This window comes from Nymphaea colorata, chromosome 3, assembly GCF_008831285.2.
Source record: "Nymphaea colorata isolate Beijing-Zhang1983 chromosome 3, ASM883128v2, whole genome shotgun sequence".
NCBI lineage: Eukaryota > Viridiplantae > Streptophyta > Magnoliopsida > Nymphaeales > Nymphaeaceae > Nymphaea > Nymphaea colorata.
The window spans coordinates 21830070-21845427 of NC_045140.1; the positions used below are offsets into that span (position 1 = coordinate 21830070).

At 40.8% G+C, this 15358-nt stretch overlaps 1 protein-coding gene across 6 annotated transcripts in view; it reads left to right on the forward strand.

Annotated features, from left to right (window-relative positions):
* The first annotated feature begins 330 nt into the window (after nucleotides 1-330).
* The window catches only part of LOC116251515 (uncharacterized), a 42348-nt gene continuing 27320 nt past the window's right edge, over nucleotides 331-15358 (forward strand). Inside the window, exons 1-3 of one of the 6 annotated variants that reach the window (XR_007572933.1) lie at nucleotides 331-671; nucleotides 1204-1763; nucleotides 9466-9825. Coding sequence is in view for 4 of the 6 variants with exons in the window: in XM_050077044.1 (XP_049933001.1) it covers nucleotides 1283-1763; nucleotides 9466-9560 (576 nt within the window). In the remaining 2 variants the exon portion in view is untranslated. The other 5 variants (XR_007572932.1, XM_050077046.1, XM_050077044.1 and 2 more) reach the window with 5 other exon arrangements.

The window sequence follows — 15358 nt, forward strand, 5'->3', positions numbered from 1 at the left end:
ACTAAAGAGGGAGAAAAAGACGAGTATGGATAACCATGATCTCACTGGTTTTAAGATCTCATAAATAAATAAATAAATTAATCAATAAACAAATAAATGGCTGATGTAAATACACGTGGCGACGATCCGACTCTGCAAAGGATCAATGGCTGGAGGACTTGGTTTTCCAATCCACGTCAGCTATAGCCCCCTGGATCTGACGTGGCGAATTAAATATTCCGGATCGAGCGCCATGCGCTCCCCCCCAAAAAAAAAAAAAAAACTCTACTCGGTTAATAATTGGCTAGAGATGGAGATCGGACGGCCCACAATTGAGCATTTGGAAATCTCAGGCGTCGGATGGAACGAGGAGAGGATCAGTCGGAGAGGGCGGGAGAGAGAGAGGGAGCTTGGAGCCCAAGGAAGGGGAAGGTGGAGAGGGAAACTCGGGCGCCGTATAGATAGGGAAAGATTTGCAGAAATGGAGAAGCGATTGGACTTCCCGATGGTGGGGGGAATTTCGGAAATCCCCACTTTCTTCCTCCGGCCTTTTCGTTCTCTTCCTCCCTTCATTATTCGTTCCCCTTGTGTGCTCTGAGGCCGATCCCCTCGTCGCCGAGGCCTCCATCCATTGCTCGCCGGAAAATCCAGACTTTTGATATCCAGCGGTCGGACGCATCTCTCGCCAAAAGGTGGAAAAGAAGGCAAGATTTGAGTTTCTTTTCGGCCAGTCTCTTCACCTTTTTGGCTGTGCTCACTTAAATCGGGGATTCCACTTTGGTCCTTCTCTCTGTCTCTCTGTCTCTCTGTCTGCTTTTTCTTCGCTTTATTTAATGGGGGTGGGATTTGGCGTTCGTTTCATCTATTTCTTTGTCGTTTGAGATTGAGATGGCCATCAAAATGGCCGTTTGTTGTGTGAGATTTTCTTCTTTCGATCTTTTCTCCGGATAAGGAAAAGCTTTCCGTTTTGAGAACTACTTCTGGGCATTTGAAGTGCTTCTCTGTCATGGGAGATTCTCGATTTAGCTGTTTCTCACAGTCGTTCATTAATGGAGAACCACTGTGCGATAAAGATTAAGAAGCAATAGGGCTCGCCGAGTTTTGTTTCGGCTTATTTTTGTTATTCTTATTTGGTGTTTTACTTTTAGGAACGAAGAGAAAAATTCGGTTGCATTTCTGAAATTAAGTTTTTGCCTTATAATTATATTATTTTTCTTCCATTAGGGATAAACGTTGTTGTTTGAAAGATTTCCTTTTTGGTGGGAGGGTTAACAAAAAACGAAGAAAACAAAAGAAAGGAAAAATGTCCATCGGTTTCCCTCGTCTCTCTTGGTGGCCATGGGGCAGAAAGGAGCAGGACTCGTCGGTTCCGTCTGTCTCCTCGTCGGCGGCTTCGTCTTCGTCATCCGAGTTGGACTTCCTGGAGCTTGATTCCCTGAATTTCCAGGCAACAAGGGGAGCGAGATTGGCATCCACGTCGGGGAAGGTGAAGCGGAAGTGGCACAGCCGGAAGGAGCGGAAAGGGTTCGACAGGGAGCACGACATGGTTATGGTGCCACCCGACGGGGGATGCATGTCTGGCTCCGAGTCGGACGGCTCAGATTGGTCGATCGGTTGGTTGGAGCCCCATGCACCCGAATTTCAGAATGACGATGAGCAGGACAACAGTTTTGCTGTGTTGGTGCCGTGCTACGGCCGGCCAGTCGGCGACTCATCCGCGGTGAGGGCGGAGAACCGGCTCCTAGGAGCTCTCCTTTCCGGTTTCAACAACGGGTATTCTGCAGGTAAATCTTTTCGCGTTTCTTATATTTTGAGTTCTTCTGCAGATGTTAAAAGTTAATGAAAGGCCTAAAAATCATTGAAATTTTCTTCTTTTATGTAGTGAATTGTCTCTTTCCATGGCCATTAGATGCCTTGTACCAGTCTTTGGTAATCTGTAGAACTGTTGGCTGTACTTTTAGTCGCCATTTGATGTAACATCTCAAACTTTAATGCGTGATGAAAGTATTGCGGATCAGGTTCTGGGTGGTTTGAAGAGAAACTTTGGACGCCAATCATCATCATGATGAACAATTACCAATCCGACGACTTATTTTTTTTGAGAAACAGGTTACCATCCGTTTCTCCGTGGTCGATGTCTTTCAAATTTATAGATGTGGCAATGTAAAAGGTACTTATACTATGTCAATCATTGCACTGACTTTTTGAAGCCGTTCATCAATAAACATCGACGGTCTGTAAGGTGTCCTGGGTCATATTGTGTTCAAGGTCCGGTCTCTGATTTGCGGAGTGCTCTGTAGTTGGAGTCCGACCCCTACCCGAGTTTTAGTCTGCTTGAGCTCAGCTTGAAATTCTGTGTTCTGGAACTGAACTGAAGCCTGAGTCAGGCTTGGTCGAGTATCAGAAGGAGATGGCTTTTCTTTATGTTGCCCTTGAAGAAATGTGGAAGCAGGAACCTTAGAATAATTGTGAAATCCACCGTAGCGTTTAAGACCATAGATCTGAACAGGTGGTTGTCCTTAAATTGAGTTGAGTGAAGCTTTTGAGTCATGGAAACCCTGCTCTTTTGAAGTGGAGTCGGTGATGTGTGCCGATGAGAATCTTGCCCGGGTGACCAAAATTGTTACTGTACTTGTGAATACATAATTTCGGAAGGGAAAACTGTATGCTTGTTTGGTGTCACATATAAATCCAACTTGATCTAAATGGTAGAGTACTGTTCCAAACTCTTTCGTTTGCAGATAGCAAGAGACACATGGAGAAGTGGCTATCCTCTCTGCAGGAACAGCAGGGTTTTCAAGTTGGCAGGTGATCGTAAGGAGGACTCCTCTCGTGGGCGTCCTTTTAGTGATTTTGGAAGAAGTGCCCTCTTCCGGACTTTGCTCGACTGTATTTGATAAGATAAACTCCAACTGCATCAAAAAGAACGTGTTCTGCAAAAGATAGTTGAAAGGGGGGAAGCCAGAAGACAGGAAGCAACAAATTAGGCCTTTCGTTTGTAGCCTTTCATTCCCAGAAGGAATTGGATCCTCTTTCTTTGTGTTGCTTTGTGTTATGTTTGCTAAAATTATGCTCAGATGTACCACCACCACTATGGTTTATATTTAGTTATCTGTATTTGGTGATTCTTCGTGTAAATAATGTGAAGCCATGTACAGTCTGAAGCATCCGATCGCTTTTGTAAACATACCTACTTTATGATTCATATAAACCCCAGTTATGAAGCAATGTGCTTCGGTTATTCTTTGTTTAGCTAATTATTTTCCAGCCTTTTGCTGACACTATGGGAACGTTGTTTACAATACGTGATATCTTTATTAGGCGTTAATATTGGGATCGAATATTTTAAGGTTAGAGGAGCGTTATCGATAGTAAAGCATTAGAAGTGGCAAGAGCATCTTCGGCTGTAACCGCAATTAGTGCGACTATCTTCCAGTCATCGCCATTGGAGTATACAGGCGACTAAAAGAGGCCGATCTCCCACTTCCATCGGCCCATCGCCATTAATCAACTGAGGATTAACCGTGACTACTCCGTTTAGAGGAGGTGCCTCACCACCGTCTTCTCTCCTGTAACCTTCTGATAAAGAAATCCATATTTACTCCTACGACGATCATGAGCGCACTCTCGAACCACTCTCAGGATTTAGATTTTTGTATAGATTATATTTGTGTCCAATCCAAATCAATCGTTGCTTTGGAATATGGAACCGAAGAGAATAATTTATTTGCTTAATACAAAAATGGTATACCTAGTGGAATGGTTTTAAATTGGCAGTAGGTGCATTGTGTGCAGTGAGCACCTTATAGTTATTTTCCTGAGAATTAATTCTGGCTTCTATAGAAGTTGACAACTATCACAGCTCCTTTCTTTCTCTACCATCCATTCAATGTACAAAACAAAGAGCGGGTAGTCATGGTTGCCATGGTTGTAGAAGTGAAGATCTAGTGCTTAGATTGATCATGGTGATGCTATGATGTACACTTTGCGGGGTCCTTTAGTAATTTGATCTCAGTAGAAAATTATTTGCATGTGATTCCAGATTTACCATAATCTAATTATTACATTCATTGTAGTTGAATACTAGGAGTCTAGGGCTCTCCCCCTAGCACACGCGCTCTCTCTCTCTCTCTCTCTCTCTCTCTCTCTCTCTCTCTCTCTCTCTCTATATATATATATATATATATATATATATATATATATATATATATATATATATATATATATATATATATATATATATATATATATATATATATTATGACATATGAAAACATCAAATCCGTCCATCATTTTTTAAGAATGGCTTGTAAATATTAATTTTTATATTTTTTTTCCAAAGAAAGAAAGGGATGGGGGAGAAGGGGAATCGTCACCCCCTCTGGCTGCTCTACGGTGGCACCGCCTGACCCAACGGGGTCTGCTGTCGAGCGACCAGAGGAGACGAGGGGCTCCCTCTTCCCTTTCCTCCACCCACAAAAGGTAGACGTAGGGAGAGCTCCACCGGGCGGGCCGCCTGGCGATGACAGGGCGGAGCCGGTGGGGCTCCTCTTGGAAGAAGAAGAGGGTGGGGGAGAGAATGGGAAAGAGAGCCGATAAAATGAGAATATATAACAAAATTTGGGGACAAGAGGTCCTCTAAATATAAAAACAATCCGCAAAGAACAAAATTACGCAAGCAGGAGGAACAAATAAACAATACAATGCACAGAAAAATAAGAGAGAAGAAGAAAGACGAAACGGCACAGTCACCCACCCGCAGTCAGGCGGCGGCGCTTTATCCGAATGGCGAACTGGATATCCCCTTGCACAAGACGAGCCACAGAATCTAGTGAAGAGAAGGTGCCCCTGAAGACCCTGTTGTTGCGCTCCACCCAAATTGCGCTCCACCCAAATGCGCCACCAAGCTGACATGAGCCACGGCCTCCAGACATGACCCCAAGAAGCAGTCAGGTGGGGGGAAGGACAAAAGAGGAAGAAAAGACGAATGGATGGTGGGTTTGGAAGATTACTAACAAGGGAAGGCCAAGTAAAAGCAAGGACACTAAAGAAAAAAGGGCAAGAAGTAAAAAGGTGGACCCTAGACTCAGTCGCAACAAGACATAAGGGACACTGGTTAGCCAAACTGATGCCAAGGCGCTGTAGGTGATCAAAAGTGTTGATATGGCCAGTCAGAAGAAGCCAGACAAAAGCAATGGCTCGAGGAGATGGGCCAGGAGACCAAAGAGACCGGGGGGGAGTGACGCGACAGAGGGACCAAAGGAGGCCAGGTAGCAAGAAGAAAAAGTGAACTCACGGGTAGGTGAAAGGGGCCAGGATGGGGACGTGAACGATGAGAGGTCAGCAAGGCGGAGGGGGAAAGAAAGAGAAGCACGAAAAAAGAGAGGAAGAAGGGGAGTTAATTTTCGGGGAGTCGTATATATAGCCTTGTCATTGACGTTTAAAAAAGAAAAAAGCTTAATTCCTTACCTTGCAGAGTTTCTTCTCAATACCGTTCTTACCTCCTTTGGTTTCTCATTTCCCCGAACTCGAGGGTTCACATACTTTCTTCTACATCAAAGCCTTCGAGAAAAGCCAAAGGCTGAATAGTTCTTCCATTCCATTCCTGTTTGGAAGTAGTAGAAACATACAAACTAAAAACAAAGAAAGCGTTTGAAAGGCCCAATTCGCCAAGGGTGTGTTATTTTTTGCTTTCTTTCTTTTTTAAAGAAAACTGAAGGGATATTCTTTTTCCATAAGGATATCGCAAAATTTGAAACCAGGAATTTAAAACATAAAAATTGGACCCAACCCTCCCAAAGCCTAAGCCAACGATTTTCTGTGATGAATATAATTCATGTCTTATAAGCTCCACCTAATGCTGCGTCTATGAAGAAAAAGACAATTGCTATCAATGGGGCTGCTGCTCCTCACAGTCAGCCACATGTTACCAGGATGATCACACTTGCTGCCCTTACGACCATCCTATTTGCAATGTTGATGTGGACATCTCTCAAAAGGTAACAAAAAGATGGTGCCGTTTTTAATTCTCCTTATTCTTTAACTCACATTAATCGTTTATTATGTTCATGATTTTAAGTTCAATCTTATCATTTTTACAATACATTTGCACGAGCACTCCATTTGGAGTAAAGGCACTGAACCAGACATCAACCAAGCAAGTAAAGGTCTTTAATGCACATCGACACAGCAGCAACATCATCGATGCTTGATGATGATTTTGCCTTGTCATGGGAAAAGAGGCCCATGACATACTGTTCATCAATGAATAATGAGACGAAAAATAACACCATTCGTTCTCAAGGAAAAGGTGGTTTGCTTTGTTTTTTGTTGGATGTCCTTTGATTGGACATATAGTGATTTCAAATTGTTCAAAAATAGCGTCTTTCCTTTTCAAGGAAAGGGTGGTTTGCTTTGTTTCTTATTAGATGTACATTGGTTAGACATATGGAGATTTGAAATTGGAGATTCTCAATACGCTCAGTTAACAACCATCACACAAGATGTCAGGTTTTGTTTCTCCAAGAGTGTTTAATAGCCTCATACTAAATTACTTTTATGTGGGGGCCCAGAAAGAAAACAAATACTGGATTTCACCATTATGTGAAAAAAAAAGGGTTTAAGATACCAGTATATAGCCAAAACTACTTATGAAATGGAAATGCCCAATTTTACTAGGTTAACAACTTTACACGTGATGCCTTGTTTTGTTTCTCTTAAAGAGTGTTTGATTGACTCATATTTGAGATATGAAGCTGATCTGAAATTCCTTTTATATGGAACCCACAAAGTAAACAAACACGGGATTTCACCATTATGTTAAAAAAAAAAGATTTAAGATACTAGTATATTGTCAAAACGTCATATTTGAGATAGGATGAGAGGCAATTGACCTCAAATCCTTGGGTTTGAGATCTCTAGTGATGTCAAATCATCTCGGCTCTTATATCCGAGGTAAACAAAGGCCTCCTAAATTACCCTACATAATTTTTTGCCCCTCTATTTCAACGTTTTCAAAATTTGGTTTATCAAAGACATCGTTTTCCAATGCCAATACTTGATTAATTTGAACATTTGAAAAAATTCAACATGATTGTCCTTACTTTGCTTGAGTGAATTGGTGAATTACCTAATAGTAGTTCATGGGCTTGGAAGATGTGGCACACCTGCTGCGCTGGGAGGTGGATGAATCGACAACATTTTGGGCTGAGGATTGAGGTTAAAGAATTGTAAAATTCTTGGTCGATCCAAAATAATTCACATTTAGTTAGGAGGACAATCAGGTGCATGGTGGTGCATGCGGCAATTCAGCATGGCATACTATGTCAAGGAATCTAAAGTCCTTTTGGATTAAAGATCTGTTCTTCATTCTCAACTTTGAAAGGGAGAAGACTTTCTTTGATCAGTTTGGTCTACGGAATGAATTGAAGGATTTACTCATTTGGTTTGGTAAATGGCAAAAAGAGCTGAAGGCATAGATGAGTTTCTCTATTAGGCCTGACCCATGGCCGCCATTTAAGCGACATGGCTAGTGCATTGCTATAGCCTGTCTGGTGAGAAGAGACAAACAAAATTTGGTAGCTGCTGTTTGAAATAAGGCCTGAAGACTGTTTGCAGGAGTGTACCATGCTCAGGGGGGATTCAAATGGGAAGCACCAGAGCTTCTGGAGGTGATACTTCAAAAATTTCTCTCAGAGCCATGGGATAGTGAGAGTAATAGTTGGACCAATGAGGTGGAGAACTGATTTGAAGAAGGCGGGTTATAATCTGTTGCCTAATGGCAGATGCACCAAGCCTGTAAAATTTATGATTTTGAATTCTAATCCTGATTGCAAATTTGGTTTTGAGAAAATTTGTTCTATAAAAACTTGGTTTTGATAAAATTTTGTTCCATCAATAATTTTAGGATGCCTGATGTTTGTGTTTGATTGACATGCCCCAAACCCAAATTTTTTGACCCATTGATTATTCTTAATCACATTGGGCTTGACTAACATAAAAACATAACCATCACTCTTTGCCTGCAGATAGCTATATATAGGTGGTCAATTGGTTCATGAAATCGTCTCTGAGGGCACTTGGATGACACTCTTATTTTAACTCAGTTTTGTAAAAATTTGATTTTTTGAAAATTAGTTTTTCTTTGATGAGTTTCGGAAATCTGGTTTGTGTATTCTATTGACACACCCAAAACCCAATTGTTTGTAAAGAACCAGGGAAAAGTCCGATTTTGCACTCACTTTTTTGGAAAACTAGATTGTGAAACAAAGTTTTTCTAAAGCTAGTTTTGATATCACCCAAATACTTTAAAAACACTGTTTTGGAGGCAAAACTTAGCTCCGTTGAGAGAGAGAGAGAGAGAGAGAGAGAGATTGTCGTGCTTTTAAGATTCAGGGATCTTAAATCCTCGGATCTTAGATTAGCATTGGGGCTACCAAACGCTGCCATAATATAAACAAACAATGGATTTTATCACTATGTGAAAATGGAGACTTTGGATCCTCATTTTTGGGGAAAGTACCTTATATTTGAAGTTGAATGAGATAAGAGTCTGACTTTAAACCATGGATCTGAGACTTCTAATAATCTTACATCACCTCGAATCTCATATCCAAAGCTATCAAATGTCCCTTAAAAGGTTCCAATGATCAAAGATATTGATCTAAACTCTACCATGTCCATAAAAAGCAGTCAATGGACTCTCAGTCTCTTGCTCAGTGTTTGTCAATGGAGTGTGACTTAGGAGAAAAGATTGTCGTGCTGCGCTATACAAGTAAAACGTCAATACCGATTAATTAACAATAAAGAAACAAGAGGTCAGAGGTTTCATTATTTTTCTCTATGCCTTAGAAACTAAGGGGGGGTGGGTGTTTGGATCGTCCTCTTCCAATCCGGTTGTATTAAAACTAGATTTTATGAAAACCAAGTTTTTAAATGAGTTTCAGAAGGTTTTTTTTGGTGACACATGTTTTTTAATAACCTAAAGGAAACCAAGTCTTGTTTCCATAGTAATAATTTCTGCATTTATTTATTGTCACAATCTTGTACCTGATTTATAGCTGTGTGTGGTGTCAGATCCTTCTTTCCATAATTCATACATGGGGAGTTGTGATTATGCGTTGTCTTCTATCCATATTTATCATGCAATATTTTCTTTCCAACCATTAGGCATTGTGAGTTGCTATGATTGTGGAAAGAAATAGCACCTATCCACAATCTTAGCAACTCACGTTGGAAGAAAACTATTACATGATAAAATTGGAAAGGAAATGTCCTCTGTTGTTGGTGCCGTGCTACGGCCGGCCAATCGGCGACTCATCCGCGGTGAGGGCGGAGAACCGGCTCCTAGGAGCTCTCCTTTCCGGTTTCAACAACGGGTATTCTGCAGGTAAATCTTTTCGCGTTTCTTATATTTTGAGTTCTTCTGCAGATGTTAAAAGTTAATGAAAGGCTTAAAAATCATTGAAATTTTCTTCTTTTATGTAGTGAATTGTCTCTTTCCATGGCCATTAGATGCCTTGTACCAGTCTTTGGTAATCTGTAGAACTGTTGGCTGTACTTTTAGTCGCCATTTGATGTAACATCTCAAACTTTAATGCGTGATGAAAGTATTGCGGATCAGGTTCTGGGTGGTTTGAAGAGAAACTTTGGACGCCAATCATCATCATGATGAACAATTACCAATCCGACGACTTATTTTTTTTGAGAAACAGGTTACCATCCGTTTCTCCGTGGTCGATGTCTTTCAAATTTATAGATGTGGCAATGTAAAAGGTACTTATACTATGTCAATCATTGCACTGACTTTTTGAAGCCGTTCATCAATAAACATCGACGGTCTCTAAGGTATCCTGGGTCATATTGTGTTCAAGGTCCGGTCTCTGATTTGCGGAGTGCTCTGTAGTTGGAGTCCGACCCCTACCCGAGTTTTAGTCTGCTTGAGCTCAGCTTGAAATTCTGTGTTCTGGAACTGAACTGAAGCCTGAGTCAGGCTTGGTCGAGTATCAGAAGGAGATGGCTTTTCTTTATGTTGCCCTTGAAGAAATGTGGAAGCAGGAACCTTAGAATAATTGTGAAATCCACCGTAGCGTTTAACACCATAGATCTGAACAGGTGGTTGTCCTTAAATTGAGTTGAGTGAAGCTTTTGAGTCATGGAAACCCTGCTCTTTTGCAGTGGAGTCGGTGATGTGTGCCGATGAGAATCTTGCCCGGGTGACCAAAATTGTTACTGTACTTGTGAATACATAATTTCGGAAGGGAAAACTGTATGCTTGTTTGGTGTCACATATAAATCCAACTTGATCTAAATGGTAGAGTACTGTTCCAAACTCTTTCGTTTGCAGATAGCAAGAGACACATGGAGAAATGGCTATCCTCTCTGCAGGAACAGCAGGGTTTTCAAGTTGGCAGGTGATCGTCAAGGAGGACTCCTCTCGTGGGCGTCCTTTTAGTGATTTTGGAAGAAGTGCCCTCTTCCGGACTTTGCTCGACTGTATTTGATAAGATAAACTCCAACTGCATCAAAAGGAACGTGTTGTGCAAAAGATAGTTGAAAGGGGAGAATTGGATCCTCTTTCTTTGTGTTGCTTTGTGTTATGTTTGCTAAAATTATGCTCAGATGTGCCACCACCACTATGGTTTATATTTAGTTATCTGTATTTGGTGATTCTTCGTGTAAATAATGTGAAGCCATGTACAGTCAGAAGCATCCGATCGCTTTTGTAAACATACCTACTTTATGTTTCATATAAACCCCAGTTATGAAGCAATGTGCGTCGGTTGTTCTTTGTTTAGCTAATTATTTTCCAGCCTTTTGCTGACACTATGGGAACGTTGTTTACAATACGTGATATCTTTATTAGGCGTTAATATTGGGATCGAATATTTTAAGGTTAGAGGAGCGTTATCGATAGTAAAGCATTAGGATTGGCTAGAGATCTTTGGCTGTAAGCGCAATTAGTGCGACTATCTTCGAGTCATCGCCATTGGAGTATACAGGCGACTAAAAGAGGCCGATTTCCCACTTCCATCGGCCCATCGCCATTAATACAAAGATGGTATATCTAGTGGAATGGTTTTAAATTGGCGGTAGGTGCATAGTGAGCAGTGAGCACCTTATAGTTATTTTCCCGAGTAATTAATTCTGGCTTCTATAGAAGTTGACAACCATCACAGCTCCTTTCTTTCTCTCCCATCCATTCAACGCACAAAACAAAGAGCGAGTTGTCATGGTTGCCATGGTTGTAGAAGTGAAGATCTAGTGCTTAGATTGTTCATGGTGATGCTATGATGCACACTTTCCGCTGTCCTTTAGTAATTTGATCTTAGTAGAAAATTATTTGCATCTGATTCCAGATTTACCATAATCTAATTTACCTTCATTGTATTCGAATACTAGGACTATCTCCCCCCCACCCCCTCTCTCTCTCTCTCTCTCTCTCTCTCTCTATATATATATATATATATATATATATATATATATATATATATATATATATATATATATATATATATATATCTTTTGACATATAAAAACATCAAATCCAGACCGTCCATCATTTTTTATGGATGGCCTGTAAATATTAATTTTTATATATATTTTTTCCAATGGAAGAAAAGGGATGGGGGGAAAGGGAATCGTCACCCCCTCTGATGGCACCGCCTGACCCAACGGGGTCTGCTGTCGAGTGACCAGAGGAGACGAGGGCTTCCCTCTTCCCTTTCCTCCACCCACAAAAGGTAGAAGTAGGGAGAGCTCCACCGGCGGGCCGCCTGGCGATGACATGGCGGAGCCGGTGGGGCTCCTGTTGGAAGAAGAAGAGGGTGGGGGAGAGAAAGGGGGAGAGAGAGAGAGGGGGGAAGGAATGAGAAGCACGAAAACAGAGAGGGAGAGGGAGAAGGGGAGTTGATCTTGGCCGTTCAGGGACTCATATATATATATAGCCTTGTCATTGATGTTTAAAAAATAAGCCTAATTCCTTACCTTGCAGAGTTTCTTCACAATACCGTTCTGACCCCTCTGGTTTCACATTTCCCCCACATACTTTCTACGTCATAGTCTTCACGAAAAGCCAAAGGCTGAATAGTTCTTCCGTCCCTGTTTGGTAGTGACAGAAACATACGAACTAAGGACGGGGAAAATGATGGATCTTAAGTTAAAAACAAAGAAACTGTTCGAAAAGCCCAATTCGCCAAGGGCGTGTTATTTTTTTGCTTTCTTTCTTTTCTCAGGAAAAATGAAGGGATATTCTTTTCCCCAGATTGAAGGACATCGCAAAATCTGAAACCAGGAATTGAGAACATGCTTTCTTCTTGGAAACGTTTCGGCATTTTTTTCAGAATCGAGGAAGGAGGAAGATCAAGGAAACAGGAGTCAGCAGCATTAGTACAAAGAGCCTCCGAACTTCATATTGCTCTTGGAGCGCTGCTTGTCGTCCTTCAAATAGACCTGGCAAACAGAAGTGAGCTCGACAGTCCGCTGCACATACAAACAGATGAGGACAAACCAGCAAAATGCGTTGGTCCCCTGCATATGTCGTCGATTGCATGCAAGATTGACTGTGTGATAGTTTCACACAGGCTGACCCGACGAAGAACCGGAGAGCAGTTGGATCTTTTTTACGGAACCATTTTCTAGATTGTCACTTTCGGTTTCAAAATTAACACACACACACACACTCCCCCTACTCTGTTCATTCGAAGAGGAAAGGACGACGTCGTCCGTCTGTTGCCCATGGTTTGTGGATGGAGTGTGAATTAGAATAAAAGGTTGCCTTGCAGAATTCATACGAGCAGATTATTCATATAATTAGTCATCATCAAATTAACAAATGAAAAATAAATTTTGGGGGCGAATTCATACGAGCAGATTATTCATATAATTAGTCATCATCAAATTAACAAATGAAAAATAAATTTTGGGGGTTCTTAATAATGTCCAGATTGGCAATGCATATGATTTTCCTTCATGAACGGACGAGAAAAACAGTCCTCATCTTTTCAGTTTGAATATTTTGTTCAAAATATTTCCATTATTTTGAAAACCAATCCTAATAATCAAACTGCACATATCGAGTACTTTCTCATTATTTTGTGTAGATGCGCTCTGCGGTCACAAAGCCCCTACGAGATGAGACTCACCTACACATATTGCTGTTGCTATTACTGGAGAAGAAGTTAAATGTAATGGGCCCAATAAATATAAATTTCCATTATCTCTCCCCATAATTCATGCATGGGTGATGCACTAGGGCTATGTCACATGAATGCCTATACTTGAACGGAACATTGATTGGATATCCATAACTAATAAGGTGTGGAGTTGGAGATATTTGATATTTTTTATTTGATTGCCAATATATTTAGTTAGATCTGATAAACAAACTTAGATCCAAAATCCAATCAAATATGAAAATAGTATGCAATTTCATAACTAAATTCCGTGAAGCATGTGTTCGAGGTTGAGTGAAATCCAATGAAAATTGCACCTGATCATTAATGCTTATCCCATGGGGTTGGGGTTGATGCAATAGGTAGAGTAAGGGTTGGTAGACGGTTAATATCTATTTCAAATTCATGAGGTGTCAATTTTTTGCATTGTAAAAGAGAGAACATCAATATACAAGTCAAAGTATAATGGGATGTCACCCCAAGGGAGCGAATGTAGATCTGGCACCCCAAGAGATAGAGGAAGGGTGGGACATCAGCTTTCTTTTTGAGCAGTAAGATGAAATACTTTATTTGCTCGCCCAACATTACATATAGATGTAAAACTTTGCACTAGTCATATCAATTAAGATCAAGCTTAGTTTTGAAACCAAAGGCTGAATCCAAGTTCAAATTTGGATCTAATTACAATAGGGCACGATTAATTCTAAATCCTTATCACATCTATAGATATTGTGTCTTAATTGCAGCAAGAGCTTATATCCTTGAATTCTGTTTTATAAGGTCTCCTCTCACCTGTTCCACTCATTCCTGTGTATGCATATGGTCTTTATTAAAGTGAAAATGGAAGACTTTTGAAATGATAAAATAAAAATTATCTTGTAATAGAGCACCCTCCTAAAAATTACTTGCGATGTATAAAAAGATTTTTTTAAAAAGGATACAAAAGGATTGTAAAAGTGAAAATGTCTACTCTCTTACAAAAAAAAAAAAGAAAAAAGAAAATGCTTGCATCCAAACTACATTTGTTGCCTGCTCATCTCGATGCACTCAACTCAATCTCAGGCTATAAAGGGACGAGGCCTGTAGCTCGCCTTGGTAAGCCTATCGACATTGGCAACGTATTCAATTCTCCCTCTAGCTCTCAAACAACTCTTGGTCAAGTTTTAGATTTCAGGTGGTGACAAGCAGAAGGAGTTTTAGGTAGGTCTTCTTCTTATTTTTTCATACGGTAGTTCTTCTTTTTGTTGGGCTATATCTTATTCTTATATGTTCCCGAATTTTTTTTCGGATTTTCATTGTAGGGTGTTGAGATCATTTCAACTATGGCATCTACTGCAATGGCTTTGCTGCTGGTATGTTTGCTTTTTGCTGCGGCAGGCATTGCTGCTCTCCACGTGCCAACAAATAGTCACAACAGACAGAACTTCGGTGGTCGGAGTGAACAAGAGGTGAAAAAACTATTCAAAAAGTGGATAGCAACGCACGACAAATCCTAAAATGGTTTGACAGAGAGGGAGAAGAGTTTTGGGATATTCAAAGACAATCTGCTTTACATTGACTAGCATAATGCTGGAAGCCACTCCTACAAGTTGGGGCCCAATCGGTTCTTTGATCTCAATCGGTTCTCTGATCTCACTAACGAAGAGTATCACTCAATTTACCCCATAATGGACGAGAACAGGGAGCCGGTGCCTTCACCAAGCCGACGCTACAAAGTCCAAGAAGGAGAACAACTTCTTAACTGGATAGACTGGAGGGCCCTCGGTGCAGTTGTGTCAGTTAAGGGCCAAAGACAATGTGGTAAATCTCAGCATTCTTTTTTTCAATATTTTTTGATGAACTAGCTACTATAATGCATGGTAGAGTGGTTGAAATAGAATTTGATCTTCATTGCTCTTGGTGTTGTCACTTTAGGAAGTTGTTGGGCATTCTCAGCAATTGCAGCAGTCAAAAACATAAACACAATCGTGACTGGTGAACTTATCTTATTTTGTGATACCACCTACAGTCAGGGCTGCAATGGCGGCTATAAGGATTATGAATTGAATTGAAGACTTTCTTCGATCGGTTTGGTCTATGGAATGAATTGAAGGATTTGTTCCTTTGGTCTGGTAAATGGCAGAAAGAGCTAAAGGCATGGATGAGTTTCTCTATTAGGCCTGACCCGTGGCGATCATTTAAACGACATGGCTAGTGCATTGCTACAG